Source organism: Scyliorhinus canicula, chromosome 26 (genome assembly GCF_902713615.1).
Source record: "Scyliorhinus canicula chromosome 26, sScyCan1.1, whole genome shotgun sequence".
In the NCBI taxonomy this organism is placed as follows: domain Eukaryota; kingdom Metazoa; phylum Chordata; class Chondrichthyes; order Carcharhiniformes; family Scyliorhinidae; genus Scyliorhinus; species Scyliorhinus canicula.
Window position 1 is genome coordinate 18,706,678 of NC_052171.1, and position 15,887 is coordinate 18,722,564.

The 15,887-nt window shown below is 46.9% G+C and overlaps 1 protein-coding gene across 6 annotated transcripts in view; it reads left to right on the forward strand.

Annotated features, from left to right (window-relative positions):
* The window catches only part of aak1b (AP2 associated kinase 1b), a 108,588-nt gene that overhangs the window by 75,248 nt on the left and 17,453 nt on the right, over positions 1 to 15,887 (forward strand). For 2 of the 6 annotated variants that reach the window (XM_038785558.1, XM_038785560.1), the window contains 2 exons: positions 2,610 to 2,726; positions 6,291 to 6,401. The exons of 2 other annotated variants lie outside the window; for them this stretch is intronic. In XM_038785558.1, coding sequence (XP_038641486.1) covers positions 2,610 to 2,726; positions 6,291 to 6,401 — 228 coding nt within the window. Of the gene's footprint in view, positions 1 to 1,273; positions 1,376 to 2,609; positions 2,727 to 6,290; positions 6,402 to 11,175; positions 11,278 to 15,887 lie in introns of all 6 variants that reach the window. 2 more of the 6 variants (XM_038785563.1, XM_038785557.1) reach the window with 2 other exon arrangements.

Here is a 15,887-nt window from a genome sequence, read left to right on the forward strand (position 1 = left end):
TCTCCCTTGATTTGGAGGTCGCATCATTTCTAGAAGCTACACCATTGTGTTTCTACTCTCATTGATGTCTCACATATTTAAGAGCCTATTTAGGGCGGCACGGTAGCACAGTGGTTAGCGATGTTGCTTCTCGGCGACAGGGACCCAAGTTCGACTCCTTGGCTTGGGTGACTGTCTGTGCGAAGTCTGCACGCTCTCCCCGTGTTGGCGTGGGTTTCCTCCGGGTGCTCCGATTTCCTCCCACAGTCCAAAGATGTGCGGGTTAGGTCGATTGGTCATGCTGAATTGCCCCTTAGTGTCCAAAAGTTAGGTTGGGTTGCGGGGATGGGGTCGAGGTTTGGCCCAGGGGCCAGTGCAGACTTGAAGGACCGAGTGGCCTCCTTCTGCACTGTAAATTCCATCCAGAAGAGTGTTGAAGCTACTGCTTTGCCGGGACTGAAGAAGATAATTTTTTCTCTCCCGCACGTTCGGGTTTCAGGATGTTTAACCCCGCCTTTGGGATCGCCTTCAGTAGCTCTCCATGCACAGTGAAAAGCATCGGTTCCCTTGTCGCCGACGTCGGATCCTCTTCACGACACGCTGCGAATAATCTCATAATAACCCTTCCCTCCATTGTTTTCTGAAAACTGTGAATGCTGTGAAGACCAAGGAGTCTGAGTGGATCACGGAACCTTTACAGTGCAGGAGGCAGCCATTCTGCCCATCATCTCTGTACGAGCTCTCAGAGCATCTACCTCTTCCTGGTTCCCCCCCCCCCCCCCCCCCCCCAGCCGAATCTCCGTAACCGTGAGCATTCTTCCTTTTCGGACAGCAATCCGGTTCCCTTTTGGAAACCTAGGTGAACCAGCCACCACCACCCTCTCTGAAGGCTGCTTCCAGATTCCAACCACCCCCGAGGTTTCAGACCAATGATTCAATCTTCCCTCGTATCACTTTTTGTACTCCGTCCATACCCCTCAGGAACTTGAAACCTCGACCATGACTCGATAGTGCATTGCCAATTGAAGAACCGGTGTGGAGCTGCACGTCGAGAGATTGTAAGATGAACAGGGCTCTCAATCGCTGCCACAGTTTGAGATTTTAGGAATCAGTGACGAGTTCCGATTGCTCATGATTTTAGAACTGTGGTCCCGATGTTGCCTCCATTCCCCCCAAATCAGCCACTGATTTGTAAATTTTCCATGCTGCCAATAATAGTGTGTTTGCTGCGTCGCTATGTTTCAACTTGTACCTCTTCTCTCAATGTCTTTATCTTCCTCGCCTCTTCACACAGAAAAACTCATTGAAGGTTTGAAGTCTCCCGAGACTTCATTTCTCCTCCCTGACCGTTTACCTCTGGGTGACCCTTTTGGGAGTACTGAGGATAATATCAATGGTAAAAATCTCCAGTTTTTTCTGACGTGCATGATCATCCCGCAGGAATCGGGAGTATTTTCAGCCAGTTAAATTTGGACCCCCTTCAACTTGAGTGCCAAGAGGGAGTGTGTGTGTGTTGCCGATGGGTAAGGGTATTAAAATTGAGTGTGCCTGATTTGAGTTTCAGCAACATTCCTGACCTGTGCCCAATGATGTGTACCTTACCGCTGCTGCCACGAAATGGCCAATGCAGCTGCAAAACTGCTGGCGGCTCAGTGGATTTGTCCCAGTCAGTTGTTTCGATACATTCCTATTTGTGGGGTTACGGTTGAAAATTCTCTTGGGTCCTATTCTTCACACATCCACTGAATCTGTTTGTGCTCTCATCTCTGCTACAGTGTGTGTGTGTGTGTATTGTGGTTCTCGTGAGCTTCTTGCCCTGTCCTCCATTTCCATTGTGCAGCTCTTTCCTGTAAAGGGCGCTGATTGTGGTCTGTCAGTCTGTATTGTACCGGATTAATCCGTCTAAAGTTTTTCGAGCAACGCCCAGCTGCAGCAGTAGCACGCATGCCGGGACGTGTCATAGTGTGACATGGCCACTTTGACGTATTTTCAAGCTGAGTAAAAAACTGTGACTCTCTCCTCTTTGCTCCTGAGCCCTGTGTGCGCTGATGGGTTAAGCTGTTCCTTTTCTCGATACCATTCGCCAACAAGGTGACGCAAGTTATTTAACAGAATCCTGAAGGGAATATAATGGTAGATCAACGTGTTTGAGCCCCAGCCCCGTGACTCTCCACGTTATGTGATTATCTCATTGCCTCCCATATTCCGATTCGTATGTTTATTCAGCACTCACTTTAAAAATCCACCGCAAGGTTGTGGAACATTGCAGAATCTGCAGCCCCAGTTTAAACGTTGAACGATGGGTTTATGAACCAAGTATTCTTTTTATAGAGATTTAGAGAATGTACAATCCTAATGATACCGATCAAGTTCAGTTTTAAGTTTTATCGGAGTACTTTTATTTCCAGTGTTAATTGTCCTTGGAGAATTATCCCAAAAAATGTAATTGCCCTGTCTGCATTTTTATTAATAGCGCAAAGATTTGAGGGCCTGTTGTTGAACAGTGCAGACGATCTGTAATTAGCCAGCCTTGCGCTCTGTGGCAGCTTGGCAATGTTCTTGATGCACCTTCACATTTATTTTTCTGTGTGCTTGCCTTTAATTGCCTGTTTGTGCTCTGGTTAAAAAAGGAAAGGCTGAGATAGCGGTGGGAAATCTCATAGCTGGATTTGAGACCTCAACGCCTCAGCCACTGCCTCCACTGCAGGTGGAATCTGTAGGTGCTGTGGCTGCAAAAAACACTTCAGGTTGGTACAAAACATTGCAGTTAAATCTCAGCATCTACTGTCGCCACAGCTAAAAATGATGAATGTTTCGCTGGAATATTTTCCAGTTATCAAGTCAATATTTTAAAAGCAGTGACAGGAGAGTGAAGGGTTAGTATTTATGTCAGTTGGATAATGATGTTACTGATGATGTGTACGTGACCAGGGTCAGTGGTTCAAGAGATTCCAGGGGAGAAAGACACAGAACACTAAGTCTAGAGAATGATATACTCACCATGCAGCTTCGGATGAAAATAGTAAGTAAAGAATTTCACAAAGGTGTAATGCAGTCTCTGTCAAAGTCACTGATAGAGCAGGAGAAACCTCATCCAGCCAGAAGACAACACAAGAACAAATGCAATAAGCCAAACCAATACCTGGCAAGGAAAAATCTTGTACAACCTTCCCTTTTGTCCCTTCTGTTACGTTGCAATGATTGAGTCAGTTCACCAAAGAACGTCCAGTTCATGGCCAGTTAAGATTTATTAAATTACAACAACATGGGTAGAAAACTATACTAACGCTACTAACGAACTGTAAACTGTTAACTAGAATACGAGAGCTAATACTAAACACGGCTATCCACGACGACTCCTCACTCAGACTCCCCGAGATCGCAGTGTCACGTGGTGTAGTTGTACTGCCACCTGCTGGTTGGCAGTCCAACATATTAACATGCAGAATTACTTGTGCATATCATTTGAGCTTCCTCTTCTAACTTGCGACCAAGTCTCCCTCTTGTCTGTATTTTTTTGTTGCCTGCTGTTCCTACGATGGGAGTTTATGTGGGCTTGTACTTTCGGTCACTGGAAAGACAGAAGATGGTATATTAAGAGGTACGCTGAGGTGTTCCAGCCCCGCTGGGGCAGGATTTCCTGGGCGAGCCATTTAAATCCCCATTGACTACAGCTGGACAGGAATATCCTGCTTGTGGGAGGAGCTGGAAGATTCCACCCATACTTATCTTTAAAATATGTTTATTGAGATTTTATAAAGTAACAAAATAATACAGCTCCAAAAGCAAGGAAGGGATAAACAGAAACGTCTAAACTACATGAGCAGAGGATGGGACAGGAGAACGACATCACACCTGGCGTAATACCATCAATAGACAGAAAGACCCCGTAACCCCACCAGAGATCGAGGATGAAAACATGACTGCATAATGTAATGCTGTGCATCCTCTCGCGCCGCACAGCCCCGCAATCATCACGGGAGATCAGGATAAGATTTCCCCCGCCATAATCGAGTGCGCGCCAGCCTATCCACTCCCGCGCACGCCCCCCGCTTCCCCTTGGCTCCAGCAGCGCCACCGTCACCAATGACCCAACGCAGCCCCCTCTTTCTGGACTCCAGATCACCTGCACCCATGCAGGAGCCAAGAACGGATTTGTGATACCCCCACCCTTGCAAAAACAAAACGAAAGGTGCAGAGACCCCCTGTAGCACTGGAGGCCGCAGTTTGAATGTGCAAATACGCAGAAACCCCAGACCTACAGGGTGTTACGTGCGTAGTACATAACGCAACAAAACCCCAAACACAGGCCCATGGCACAACCGCAATGCAAAAGAAAGGAGAGGGAGAGAGGAGCAGCAACAGGAAGCAGATGTTCATATGATGGTCCCACCCGTACTCCATGCTCTCATATTGAGTGAAGTAAGGGGAAGACATGGTGTGGGAAATACATTTGATCCTCTCCGACACTCAGGTTCAGGGGTGAATTTTCCCATTAAAACTGCAGCCTCAGTGCTACAGGAATGGGAATGGAGCACCTGAAGTGTGATCCAAGTGAAGGCGTCAGGAGACGTTGAAACTGGGGCAGAGAGGCGGCAGGTTGGTGGGATTTGGGAAGGCCAGAGACCCGAGAGATGACCGCGATTAAACAGCCCTGGTTAGGATTTGGACTGCATTGCCCGAGAGGGTCATGGGTACAGGTTCAACAGCAGCCCTCGGAGGGAATTTAGATAAATGCTTGCGAAAGAAAACATTGCAGGGACATGGGCAAAGAGTTGGCGGGAGAGGGGGGGGGGGGGGGACTAGGACAAGCGGGATTCTCTTCAAAAGAGCTTGTGTAGACTCCAGCGGGCCGTATGACCTCTTCCTGTGCTGTATCTGGTTGGCGGACACTGATGCTAGAGGAGCCAAGTTGGTATGTGGGGGACATGTAGCTGGAGAAGACTGCTTTGGTCAGGCAGGACAGGCTTCAAAGGTTTTGTGAGGGCTACGAAGAATCCAGCAGGAGTTTGAAGGGTCAAAATAACTTTATTTACACTAATATATAAGCAGCGGCAGTAACTCACCACTGCTTCTTACTCCAGCTAGTACCACACTGGCCAGCTCTATTTATACAGACTTCCCTAACCCCCCCCCTCCCAAATCATTGGGGGAGCTTAGATTCCCCAAGAGGCATAGGATAGTCCCCAGCCAATAGGATTCAGGCATGTTGTATAAAAATCTACTTGTCAGCAGCCAGGATGACCATCTCCCGTGTGGTTTGCGCTGAAGAGAAAAAAGGAAATTCAATTGATGTTGATTTTTAACAGCATCTCTGGGCCGTCGGTGCTATTGTGAGTCGCCAGTCTTGCAGGCGGGGTTGTTGTTGCCTGTACCCGGCACCAGATGAGTAGAACCTGTGGCAAAGTCAGTCTCACAAACACGAGCACACGTTAAACGCCGCATTTGCGCTGTAGCTGTCAAGTTCACGGTCCAGTGCCACAGTACGGGTTCCAGCCAGGCAGTACAAAGAGAGGGTAACTAATGAGCATTGGGCACACGTGTGGTGGTAATTTAAACGCTGAGGCAGCAAGGCGGAGTGTCTGCACTGACGAAACATTTGAATCGACAGTAATGAATTTGTTTTAGAACTAAACATGCAGCAGGGCACTGCCATCTCACCTAGGCACTGCTCTCTTCATTGCGCCTTGCAGTGACGTTAAACTGGAGCAGTGTCCAATTCTGGCCTTTGCTGGGGTGATAACTTCCTCTTAAGCAGCAGCTTGGGCTGTTGAGCTGGTTCCATGCTTGCAGTGTGTGTTGGTTCCACTAGCGCGAGAAAGATATGAGGGGGGGAGGCTCCAAGTCTCGATATTGAGTCATTTAAGACAAATTAGTTTCAGAAAGGAGAGAAATGAAAGGGCAGCTGTCAGTGATCTGGGAAGGCTCTGAGTTTAATGCTGATCCAAATGTCGATGTTTGCCGCACATCATTTTGTGAAAATTGTAAAATATATCTTCAAGCAGAACTGTTTGGACGGAAGGAGTTACTGAATGTGGGTGTGAGCGGGCCAGGGTGACAAGAAGCGATGTGCGTTTTTTATCTTTTGTCAAGTATTTTCCAGAAAGTTGAAGAAACCCTCTCCCCAATTGATAGCATGTGGAAGAAGTATTTTAATGCTAATTAGAAAATTTCCCCTGCGTTGATTTGGCAAAGTGAATTTTGGAAAATAACACTGTAGTTTGTGGAGTCTCTCGCTAACCATTTGCTGTTTCTTTTCCCCCACTTTTCCACCCCGCTTCTCTGCCTTGCACCTGCTGAACCTTGCTTAGACTGTCTCACCGGCGAGGACTCCATTCTCGACTACACTCTCCTCTCTAACCCAGTGACTGAAATTATTGACGAATTCACTCCTGTAGTTTCCGCTGGCCAGGTTAAGCCAGGTAAGGGCCATCCACTCCTTTGTTTTTGTTTAAAATTCTAACTCTCTCGCTGCTGCTTTGACACTTCTTATTCCCAGCACCTTTTTTTGTTTCCCCCCATCTCTGGTTTGGGTCTCTTCCGAGTCCTTTCTGTTTTCAAGAAAGGCGCACCCCGCGCCTTGAAGTTTTCGGAGAAATCTTTTCCCGGGTCTTTGAGCAAATCGCTTAGTTTTGCGGAGGAGAAAACTTGAGGCAAAGTGGAATCTAATGTGTAGGACTGGTCTGGGAGAGGGGTTTGTGATATTTCCGTGGTTACCAGGTGTCCGTGGTTACCAGGTCTTTGGTAATTTCTTTGTGAGACTGCTGTAAGTCTTTGTGATTTGTATCTGTCTCCCAGCTGACAGCTGCAAACTGTCCTGAATGTATTATTGGATGGGCTTGAATTCTGTGCTCTCCTTGTCGGTAGAATTGACTAGCCGATGGCGTTTTCCTTCCCTTTATATATTCTGCCTTTTTACTTCAAGTGAAACGATTTAGTTCCAAGGGGCAGTTTTCCCAAAGGAGAGGTGCTCATTGTAGGTGCACTTCTCCATGGATCTGTGTACTGACAGCTCCGTGGAGTCTCTGTGCTAAACTTTGTGATGTTTGACCGCAGTTGTAATTGCGTTAGCTGAAGAGCAAGAAGAACGTGGTACATAATCATTCTGTTCCTCCTTCCCTCTACACTCTCCTCCACTTCCTCCCACCTGTGTTTAACAGATGTCAAAGATTTTACAATTTCAACCAAGGTATAAAAAAATGCCTATTGAGGAACATAGGCTCCTTCCTGGCTGTGAGGGGGAGGAGAAGCATCCATTAATATTCTTGTGACAATGAGTCTGCCTGATCTGTAGGTGACATAGTGCGGTGTGTTCTTCTCCTCTCGCTTGACCTGAAAGCTGTGCAAGTACACGTCTGGGAGTAGGGAAAGGTTACCAATCAAATTCTCGAATCTGCCTTTCTCTACCGGCCTTTCTGTTGCTTGATTGGATCTTCCGATCTGGGACATTGGTGGTGACATGAGAGAGTGCAAAAGACTGGTGCCGATCTCTCTAAGACAGCATGGTCTTCACTCTCTGTTTGTCTTCCAGTCTTGGCAGTGATTCTAGCATCAATAATACACTGTTGTCAATAATACACAATAATAATACTGGGTTGTACATCACCTAGTGCCGTTCAGGAGGTGAACGTCACGTCTCCAGAAACATTCAGCCCTCAGATTTTCATCTCCTAACTTGCTGCCCATCATCTCCATCAGTCCCGCTGTGGATCGAATAAGATCTGTGGCCTCGTCGCCAGTAATAATTGACCTGAAGGTAGCAAAGATGCAGGGTTTGTTGTCAGAGCAGAAACGGTTGAGGGAAGATCGAATGGACTTGTTTAAAGCGCTGAAGGATTTTGTAATTGGAGACAACCGGCAGGAGGATCGATATTTAGAGTATAGCCACATAAGGTAGAGGGTAAAGGAACCCGAGGAGAGCTGAGATTTTTTAATGCAACGAGGTGTTGCGATCAGAAACGTGAGGCCTGAAAGGACAGCGGAAGCAAATTTGATTACTACATTTGAATGGAAATTGGACCGCTAATTCAAATGTAAAATAATTGTCAGAGCTTGGGGAGAGAGCAGGCAAATGGGACTAATTGGTGTGCTCTTTCATAGAATTTACAGTGCAGAAGGAGGCCATTCGGCCCATCGAGTCTGCACCGGCTCTTGGAAAGAGCACCCTACCCAAGGTTAACACCTCCACCCCATCCCCATAACCCAGTAACCCCACCCAACACTAAAAGCAATTTTGGACACTAAGGGCAATTTATCATGGCTAATTCACCTAACCTGCACATCTTTGGACTGTGGGAGGAAACCGGAGCACCCGGAGGAAACCCACGCACACACGGGGAGGATGTGCAGACTCCGCACAGACAGTGACCCAAGCCGAGAATCGAACCTGGACCCTGGAGCTGTGAAGCAATTGTGCTATCCACAATGCTACCGTGCTTCCCCAAAGTAGCAGAGGCATGAGGGGCCAAATGGCCTCTTGCATGAATTGCTCATCTCTCAGGTGTCTCGGCTTCAGTTTCATCTCCCGGAACACAGGTGAATCTAAAAACATATCAGAATTTTACACAAGACTCTGACCAAGAGCATCAGCTCAATGTGCACACAGAGGCTTCTGCCTCATAGAATCTCTACAGTGCGGAATGAGGCCATTCGACCCATCGAGTCTGCACCAAACCTCTGAAAGATTACCCTACCTAGGGCCCACTCCCCCACCCTATCCCTGGAACCCCCCTACATAATCGTTGGACACTAAGGGGCAATTTAGCCAATTGCCATGACCAATCCGCCTAACCTGCACATCTTTGGGCTTCCATGCAAGTGTCGTAAATGTGAACACCCGTCCATTAATCCCCTCCCATTTAAAGCCAGGGGTCTACGTTTCCTTTCTCTCCTCTCCTCTCTGCTGGCTAGACTCTCCTCCCATCACCTGTTGAAGAGATGATCAGTGCTGCATCCCGTCTGAGGCACTGTTTAACATTTACGGAAATGGCGATCAAGTGCGATTCGGGACTGCAGCTGGGAGGTGTTTGTGAGGGTTAGCAGCTGCCCTGGCCCCCTTTGCAATGTCCGCAACCTGGCTTAACCCCGGGTTACAGAATTGCACGCATTGATTTTCACTGCTGCGCTGATGTGTGAACGTTGCCATGACGGGCTTCACTGCAACCAGCCGTGAGCGAGAGAGAAAATGCTGGAGAACTCAGCAAGCCTGCCAACATCTGTGTGCAGAGAAACAAGAGTTAACATTTCAGGGCGATGATCTTTACAGTTCTGACAAAAGAGTCACCGACCTGAAATGCTGACTCTCTCTGTCTCCGCAAATGTTGCCAAACTGCTAAACTTTCCAGTAACTCCTGTTTATATTTCAGATTTCCCGCATCCACAATGTTTTGCCTCTGTGCGAATAAGTGAGGCTCTGGAAGGCAGGCAGTTTTACATATTTCGAGATGCATAGATTCTGCTGCTTGCAAGTCAATGTGTTCTTCCAGCTTGTGTTGACTCGTGGCTTGTCTTAATAATTCTGGACTGCACCCACGAGGAATTGAGTGAACGTTGGTGCAAGCCCCATCATATTATTATTATTATTATTATTATGTTGGGCAAGGAAGGCCACCAGAAAGGCAGATCGGGAAATCTCTATTTCAGAATTTTAGGCTTCATCGGGATCTGTTTTCCGAGGTAAATGGACAGCCGACAGGAATGGGAGCCCTGAATTTGGCAACCATGAATTCATAGCTTAAAATGATCGAGTTTGACAGCTGTTACGGCCAGGGTTTAGAGAACCCCAAAGTGTATCATGGAGTTAATCTGACCCACGACTTTTAATAGATTGTGGTTATGGGGAGCACAAGGGCCCACTCGACAGGTGTGATGCAACACAGATCTAAAGTACTTTTAAATTAAAACAAGGTTTATTTATGAATCCAGTTTACACTTTATACAGTAAACATCTTAACTATCAACACCAATAAATCCCCACAGATACAATATTCTATAAGTAACCCCTCATAACTTTCCTAACAAGATCCATAAGACTAAAAGACCCTTTTTATAGAAAGACAGCAGGTTTAAATTCTCTACAGAAACAGGTATTACTTTGTATTTCCTCAAACGATCTGGAGACAGTCTTTAGTTTGCAGAGCGAGATCAATGCACCTTCTTTCTGTGACTGCAGCTTCTTTAACTCCAAAAAAAAACTCAAACACACAGAGACACACCAGCGTTTTTTCCTCAAAGTGAAAGTAAAAGCAGAATCACAGCCCAGCTCCACCCACACAATGACATCACTACAGCTATTTGATAAACACCCATTTCTTAAAGGCACTCTCACATGACACAGCACAATTGGATTTAGATATTCGGTGTGTGTCTGGGGTGGGGGAGAAATATGGCATTATTGAATGATTGAAGATGGTTTTTAACCCTTTCAGAAGCATTTCTAAAGAGGTACTGACTCCTTGTATTGTGATTCACGGTGCTTCAGCGAAACCATGCCGTGTGATTCAACATGACACGCAAATGTTGCATGAGCAAAATGTGCGCTTGAAATAAAAAACCCTGAGGTATTCACAGCGTTAAGGGGTGATACAGCCCAGGCAATACTCGGGAGTGGAGGGTTGTGCTTGTGATGGGCCCAGGTGGAGAGTTCTGCCCCTTGGAAGAGCTGCCGCTTTTCCAAGGAAGGCGAGGGGGACGAAAAGTCGTTACTTTTGTCCAGGGGATGTGGTTTGGTGAAGGCAGTGCTCAGAGGAAAGAATAATAAACTTTGGGGAATGCCTTGTCAGATCAATGACGGCAGAAAAAATATGTAATCATATCATTGGCGTGCTGTTCTCATGTCTAGAAAATTGAGGGTGAGAACTTGGGTGATGCAGAGAGCAATTTTGGGTGGACTCTATTTTGCCTTGTGCAGTGCCCACCGCGCGCTCGGCTTAAGCTTGCAAAACCTTGAGACTTGCCTTACAAGTTGGGAACTGCCCTGTTTTCAGCCACCATGTTTGTCAGACTGGCACCTTCAGAAGTGAAAAACAAAGTTGGAGCAGAGACTCGCAGTCTGGTGATGGTTTCCCTCTGCAGAGGCTGCCGAGTATTTCCGCTATTTTCTGTTTTATCCTCAACCCTTTTCTTCCTGTTTAATGTTGACTTTCTGATTAATCTTGCATCTTACTGTCCGTGCCTCCTCCATTTTACATGCTGCAGAGGATACTAACCTCATCTCAGACTTCAATCTCTCTATTAAAAATGACAAAGTGGAGGACGACGAATTTGACCCCATTCCTGTGTTATCAAAAAATTCCCAAGGTAAGGTTCGAGTTGAAACATGTTGAGTATTGTCTGTGTCCTCGTCCCTCTTTGTTTGCCTTTGATATACCTTTCACTGAGCCATCTTGGGCCAGGAAATAAACAATGCAAGTGTCATTCAATCCTGACCATTCATTAATTCCTGGAGAGGACCTTCCATATCCAGACAAAATCAACGCCCTGGTCTTAACTCTGTGTTTTTCCTTTTTTTTTAAATTGTGTCTCGAGCTCTTACCATACCATGGTGTGGGCCATGCCAAGACAGACTTGCAAAGCTTTCATTGAATCCTCACTCCGACTTGTTGGGAGAAATGCTCTGATCTCCAGCTGGGTGGTTGGGTAGAACCTCCGTGACGTCGTTGACCGCCTGCCAAGTGTGGCATCCGAATACGGCATGTCACCTTCACGGGACTTGATCTCCAGTGCAATGGGGTTTCTCACAACACATATCTCCACACTTGAGCAGCCAGGCTTGGAATGGGTTCTGTGATCGGAATGTGAAAGGTCACAGGGAGCTAAACAGTTTTGTCTGTTCAGACATGCGGAGTTGCTCCTTGCATGGTGAATCGTGTTGGGAAGACCTTGGTTTCTTATGAGTTCATGTCACGTTTTAGAAATGCTTCTGAGAGGGTTTAAATGCCATTTGTAATCATTCAACCATGCCACCATTTCCTTTCGAGGTGGTAGTGGAAACGCGGTTATCTTCGTATCTTGTTGCAGCTGTACCCGAAACTCGTGTGATGGCAGTTTTAGATGGTGGTGCAGCATTGGTCTTGAAGTCCTCCTTGCAAATATCCAATAACTTCAGGCCAGATTGCTGGTGGTTCAGTCCAGTTCCGGCAAAATAAAAAGTTTCCTTGACATCAAGACACTGTCAATGCAGCATTCATGCCACACAAATGACAGGAAATAACATCTCCAACAAGAGAGACTGTAACCATCGCCCCATGACATTAAATGGCACTTTGCTGAATTCCCCCATTATGGCGATTTCCATTCACCAGACACTGACACCGGACACAGCCAGATAAATAATTTGGCTACAAGAGCAGGTCAAAGGCTGGGAATTCTGCAGAAACTCCCCAAAGCCTGTCCACCTCTACAGGGCACAAGTCGGGTGTGATGGAATACTCTCCACTTGTTTGGATGAGGACAGCTCTGGCAACAGAAGAACCTCTGCCATCCGGGATGAAGCGACCCGTTTGAGTGGCACCCCATCAGCAAGCACTCTCACTACCAGTGATGCAGTGTGTGCCATCTACGGGATGTATCACAGCAAGGCTCCTTTGACAGCACCCTCCAAAGCTGAAAGCTCTGCCACCTTCACCTGCAAGTTCCCCTCCAAGCCACACACCATCCTGACTTGGAACTATATCACGATTTATTCTCTTAATGGGTCAAAACCCTCTACTGCACCAGGTGGACTGCTGGAGTTCAAGTTATGGAGGGCAATGAGGAAAAAAAGTGCTGGCCTTCCCATTTTTAAAATTAAACTCCTGAGAGCACAACGTTGTTTTGCATCAGCCTCTGCTGTGTTTCGGAGTGGGCTCTCGAGTTGTCAGCGTGTCTGAAGTTGATTAGCTGGAAACATTGGGTGAGGTTGAATCTGCATCTTTGTGATGCCGCACCCGTTTAAAACAACTTTCCTCGATTACATGGAGACCAAGTCACTCTGGGGCTTGTTTGAATGTTGATTATTCCCTTACGAAAACCATGGTGAAATAACTTCCCTTTGAACGTTTCCCTCGAACTTCACTCCAACGTACTATTTGGTAGGGGAGAAGTTCATTCCAAAAGTCAAACTGCGGAACTTCATTGATTGAAGATCTGGAACTTCGTGAAACTTCGCTTATCGAGCAGAAACCTTGCCTTTTCTTCAGGTGTTCTGCCCTTAACTCAGTAATTCAGCCAATGCCCACAAAGGACCACTGGCAGCATTTCTCCATTCAATGAACAGAAAGAGACAATTTTTGCTCGAGGGGCACCACTCTATAAGCGTTGGGCAAGGTGAGGAGTCCAGCCTCGATGAAGGACCACAGCTGGAATGGGAGTTGAATTTGTGTCGTTAGTGTCGTTCTGGCTGACTGAGCGAACTGACCCTCTCCCTGACGCTGGCTGGCTGTACATTGAGCTGCTTGGCAGTCTTGTACCTTTATTTGTTTCATGGGATGTGGGTGCCTCTGGCAATGCCAGCATTTGTTGCCCATCCCTAAGAGCCCTTGACCTGGAATTTATTGATGGAAATTAAATTTCGAGCTCATGTCCCAGAGCATGAGACTGGGCTACGAGATTGCTCGTTCGGTGGCATTACCACTCACTACACCTCCAATTGGGATTGTGCCGACTGCTGATGGTCCATCCAAATTTGGACAGAAATCCAAAAGCATGGGAATTTACTGTCTTTCGATGTTAATAACTCGACGGCTTTGGGGATTTCTTTTGTTTGTCATTTTTGAAGTAGTTTATGTTTCATGTGCATTAATATGAATGGACAATCTTAACTGCTGTTCACGTTTTCTGCACGCGACTTACCTGTGGACCCCAACAATGTCCTATCGTTCTGTTTCCCACTGGACTGCTACGTATACCCTCCGGGAGAAGATGTTATTTGTTTTGGTCTGACCGGGGCAGTCAAGCCCTGGGCAGTGGGATTTTATTTCACTGCTTCAATCTGTCTGTGTATGTGTGTGTGTGTATATTGCCGCATGCGGGAGACATATGAACCTGCATCTTCTGTTGATGCAGCCGAGGTTTTGTGGGCTCCATCTTGAAGAACATAAATTGTGGATTCCCCTTTTGAAACCTATCTTTTGAAGCGCCCGAGTGCTGTTTTTGCCAAAGCTGCAGAACACGAGCGAAGAAGAACCAACTTTGCCCAGCATCACCCAGAGCGTCAGGATGTCCGAAAGTGCTCGGCAGCCATTGAATTCCTCCAGTCCTGTTTCTATCCGGGATAAATTAGCAGGTTAAGTCGTTGTTGACGGTGCTGGTTGACGGACTTTGCCCAGGGTCTTGGGAGGACTTGTCTGCTGCTTGAATCGTGCTAAGGATTCATTATGCCCCCTGAAACAGGCAAACATGACCTCTCATTCCAAAAAACAATGGTGCAACCCACAGTGCCAGACTTTTTCAGAACTGCAATGTACTGTCATCCTCAGCCTGTGCATTCAGTGGATACAGTGCAGCGACAGCGAGTGTGCTTCTGAATGTGTCAATGAGTTCAAACACGCTTAAACATTGAATGCCACGTCGATCCTTGTGGCATAACACCAAGGTTCGAAAGGATGCTTCATCACAGAAGTTGGCTTCCGGTGAGTTCACCCTCCTGCTGGCTGCTTGCAGACAGAGAGGGCAATATTATTACATCTACTTGAGTTCTCGGCTTGAAGGCAGGCCTGGCCCACAGCGCCGCGATCTCCACCACAGGCCGGACAAGGAAGTAGGTCGCGGATCCATCCCAGCTGGAATGGGATCGGACTTGGTACGGTTGGCACCGCTCTGATCCACACCAGCCAACTGAGCCCCTCGCCCTGAGGGGGTCCCGAGTTGCCATGGCTACATGCATGTTGTCGTCCGGAGCTCTGACTTGTGCTGGCTTCTCCCAGCCTGTCTTTATTCTCACGCCTTATGGTTTCAAATCATTGCAGCTTGCGGGGCTCCATGGTCCAAAGAGAAGCACGCCACCGAAACAGGTATATAGAGGTTCTGGACTGATCAATCAAAGCTAAATGTGAACGCTGCCAGCCGGCCATTAAGAATCCATCAGTCTTTAAATGTCGGGAATTTTAAACTGATAAAGCAGTCAAAGATGCAATGCAGAATATAAATCACCAGTGGAATGAAATTCTGAACTATTTCTCAATCTTGAAAGGGCAAAATTTGTCCCACTTCATTAGTTAGGCAGCAGAAGAAAAAAAACGAGTGCATTCCCTTTCTTTTCACCAGACATATCACACTTATTTAAACTCGAGGTGTAACTTCTGTCTACACACAGTTTTCACGCATTTGTGTTTTCCCAATCACACAATTGCCTGAAATTGCCACTATTGTGGACTATTCTTATTCCACGATAATTTGGTATGCATCGTCTCAAAGGACTGGTGAAATTGAGCAGAGCAAGAGGAGGCCAGCCAACTTGCTCCAAGTTAATTCTTCAGTATTCAGCTGACTTCCGTTTCTGAAATGTTAACTGGATATTTCTCCGGAAAGCAGCAACCTGCATTGGGATCTGGTTCCGTACATTGATGGATGTTCCAGCCCTTTAAAGGGCTCGACCCTCGACACCTTTGATTTTTCTGCCTCCCGAAAGCACTCAGCGTGAGAAAATAAGTAAGGCGAAGGAGCTGAGCAACTTCAGAGGAAAGATGAAATATTCGTGGGGTGGGGGGGGAGGAATATTGGGGCCAAGGATGTTTGATGTTGAAAGGATGAGGATTTGCTGCCTGGATTGTACAACGTACAGCAATTTGAAAACCAGTGCCGCCTCGCGACGGGATTTCAGCCTGGGGTTTGATTGCAAGGGCACTGGCCACCCTTTGGTGTCAACCTGGGCAAAGTGGTTGCACTGCCGAGGTGTTGGCACATGATCCAGGCTGACACTTTGGTGCAGC